Source organism: Papilio machaon, chromosome 6 (assembly GCF_912999745.1).
Source record: "Papilio machaon chromosome 6, ilPapMach1.1, whole genome shotgun sequence".
Lineage (NCBI taxonomy): Eukaryota > Metazoa > Arthropoda > Insecta > Lepidoptera > Papilionidae > Papilio > Papilio machaon.
The window spans coordinates 7,919,080-7,922,373 of NC_059991.1; the positions used below are offsets into that span (position 1 = coordinate 7,919,080).

At 48.9% G+C, this 3,294-nt stretch overlaps 1 protein-coding gene across 1 annotated transcript; it reads left to right on the forward strand.

Annotated features, from left to right (window-relative positions):
• The first annotated feature begins 1,623 nt into the window (after positions 1–1,623).
• LOC123721064 (silk gland factor 3) lies at positions 1,624–2,985 on the forward strand. Its single transcript, XM_045678320.1, has one exon. It carries the CDS (start codon positions 1,807–1,809, stop codon positions 2,968–2,970), a length of 1,164 nt encoding a protein of 387 aa, XP_045534276.1. The 5' UTR covers positions 1,624–1,806; the 3' UTR covers positions 2,971–2,985.
• Positions 2,986–3,294: the final 309 nt, after the last annotated feature.

Below are 3,294 nucleotides of genomic sequence, written 5' to 3' on the forward strand. Positions count from 1 at the left end.
GAAGAAAAGAAAAAAAAACGTATAAAACCGTCTGGCTACATAAAACATTTTTTTGTCGTTACGATTCTTGAACTAGCCAAATGTTATAAAATATAAACAGTTATTATTTTTTGAAAAACATTTAAGCGATTACTTAAATAAACAAAAGAAAAAAAAACAAACGAAGTCTCAACTTCTTATAAGAAAATAAAATTTACATTTTATTTTAATTAGTTAGGTATTTCTTATAATAACTGTTTTATAATTTACAAAATTAAATTACTTTCCATACAATGTAGAGTGCAGGATGTGAACAGAAAGATAACAAATTGAGTAAAATTTAAGATTATTTATTCATATTAAGATTATGGTTTTATAACGGCTTATGTTTTACTTTATATGCTGTTATTTTAATATAATTTTTAATTTCTTATAATTATCTTTTAAAAAACAATAAATTATAATTCTAAATCTGAAGTAATTTAGAAATCTTATTTTGGTTAATTTAAATCCTAGTTTATATTAATTAAATAGTTTAAAAAATGTAAGAATTGCTTTATTTTTTATTTTAAATAATGTGTTGTGTTTTAAATAATTTGTTATCTGTTTGTATTAAATACATGTTACGAAATGTCTTGTTAAAGCGTCAATGTGGGCTTTCGGTTACCTAACTACAATATTTATTGCAGTTTGCTATTAAATAATTCTTAAAATATCGTAATTTAAATTTTATAAAAAAAGTAATTAGTTAATTATTATAATAGAAAAAAACTAAGAAATTATTTTACAATAACATAAAATACAATAGGTATTTATTTTATTTAACACACATTTTAGGAGATTAAATGTGATATCGTTATTAAAGCTTTGCGCCACAATATGGCGCGACAAGCTGATGACCTATAAGGTAAAATATTGTACTCGTAAATAGAGCAAGCATTTTATAAGATTATCCACTAAATAAGACCGTAGAAACACAGAACTCAATATTTTAATATGTGGGAAGTTTTTTAAACAATAGGTAAAAAGCGCGTGGCTGTTGCTATCCTGACTTCTTAAGTTTTTCTCTATTGAAAATCCTACTTATTGACATAATTAATATGTCGAGCGTCGCCATTGCGACGTAATAACACGTAACACGACGCTACACGTCTAATGAATTTATTTAAATATATTTATCATAATTACAATATAATTGCATAAAAATATAAACAAACAATAAAGTGCGGCGACGAGCAGAGCCGGCCATCTCCGCCGCGCGCACCCGCGACCCGCGACCTGCTTTGCACAACCAACATATACAGTACACACGGAATACTTGAAGGGTTGCAACAAGGCTAACTTTAGCAAAAATACTTGACGTCATCTGAAAAAAATAAAACAGGTGTGTTTTACTTGTTACATTCCTTATTTTAGTGTAAGCGCTGAGTGGCGTTAGTAATACTTAAAAAAATGTTTGTAAATAATCAGGTGTTAATAATAGGTGTAGGAGGAGGGCGGTGTGGGGGCTCGTGTGGGGCGGCGGGGGGCGCGCGCGGCGGGGGGCGCGGGGTCGGCGGGCGGCGGCCAGTGGGCGGGGCCGCCCCTCTCCGGCGCCGGCGCGCGCCGCGCCGCGCCGCGCCGTCGGCTCAGTCCGCTCCGTGCTGCCGTCGCGCATGCACGCGCATGTCGCTCGTTGTTTTATTCGGTGATGTGAGGTGGCCCCCGCCGCTACCGCAACGCCGCGCGACATCCGCGCTTTTTTTCGCGACTGAGTGCGCCAGGTGAAGGCTCAAGAGCCTTCGAGCCGGCAAGACGCCGTCCACCGTGGATCTTAGGTACGGCGCCATGGCGGCGACCACGTACATGCCGGGCGAGCTGGATCTCGGCACCCTGGGAGGGTACCATGCTGCGTCGCCGCGCAGTGCCGAGCCCGCCGACATGAAATACCAGCACCATCTGCAGGCGGGCGGCTCGCCCTCGCCGGGCGCGCCTGTCCTCAACCCTTGGGCGTCGCTCCCGCCGGCAGACCCTTGGGCCGTGCACCAGCACCACGCGCACGCGCATCAGCCGGACGTGAAACCTCCGCCTGCGCCGCACGACCACCGCCACCTGCAGCACAGCCACGGCTGGCACGCGCCCGTCGTCACCGCGCACTACGGCGCCGGCTCGCCCGTCGCCCTGCATGGCGGCTACGCGGTGCCCATGCACCAGCACCACATGCTGCGCGATGTGCAGCCCAGCCCGCACCCACTGCATCACCATCCCGGTCTTGAGCGCGACCAGCCGGAGGAGGACACGCCCACCAGCGACGACCTCGAGGCCTTCGCCAAGCAGTTTAAGCAGAGACGCATCAAGCTCGGCTTCACGCAGGCCGATGTCGGCCTCGCGCTCGGCACCCTTTACGGAAACGTTTTCTCACAAACGACTATTTGCCGATTCGAGGCGCTACAACTCAGTTTCAAAAATATGTGTAAATTGAAGCCGCTTCTGCAGAAATGGTTGGAGGAGGCGGACTCCACCACCGGAAGTCCGACCAGTATCGATAAAATAGCGGCACAAGGCAGAAAAAGAAAGAAGCGTACGTCTATTGAAGTGTCCGTGAAAGGCGCCCTCGAACAGCACTTCCACAAGCAGCCGAAGCCATCGGCCCAGGAGATAACGACGCTCGCGGACAGCTTACAGCTCGAGAAGGAGGTAGTGCGCGTGTGGTTTTGCAATCGACGACAGAAAGAGAAACGGATGACGCCCCCCAACACGCTCGGCGGCGAGATGCTGGACGGCATGGGGCACGGGCACTACTCGCATGATGTGCACGGCTCGCCGCCACTCCACGCGCACTCGCCCGCGTTGTCGCCACCGCACGGGGCGCACGGCGGACACGGAGGGCACGGAGGGCACGGCTCGCACGGTGGCCACGGGGGACACGGCGCGCATGGCGGGCACGGGGCGCATGGTGGACACGCGCAGCACGGGCTAGCGCCCAGCGCGCATACGCTCGCTGCGCACTAACAGTTCGCCCCGTGGGCGCCGCCGCGGCCGTACTACGCGGAGCCGCACTAGCCGCGCCGCCAGCCCGCGGGACCGAGCTGTGAGCGCCGCCTCGCTCCGCGCCGCGCCGCACCGCACCGCGCCGCATCGCGCCGCCGGTAAGTACGGCGGGCCGCGACCCGCGAAGCGCCTCGCTAGCGTGACGGACGATTTCTCGAATTTATTTATAGATATAAATTAACAATGTTCATACGCGCCTACCTAACAGTAGGAATCATCGCGGTGTGGACTAATGTAAAGTCGTCGCTACTGTAAATCTATGATAAGCGTTGGAGACGAGTGTGA

What these genes read in the sequence shown, in the direction of transcription:
- LOC123721064 (XM_045678320.1), top strand. Translation starts at nt 1,807, where the DNA reads ATGGCGGCGACCACGTACATGCCGGGCGAGCTGGATCTCGGCACCCTG.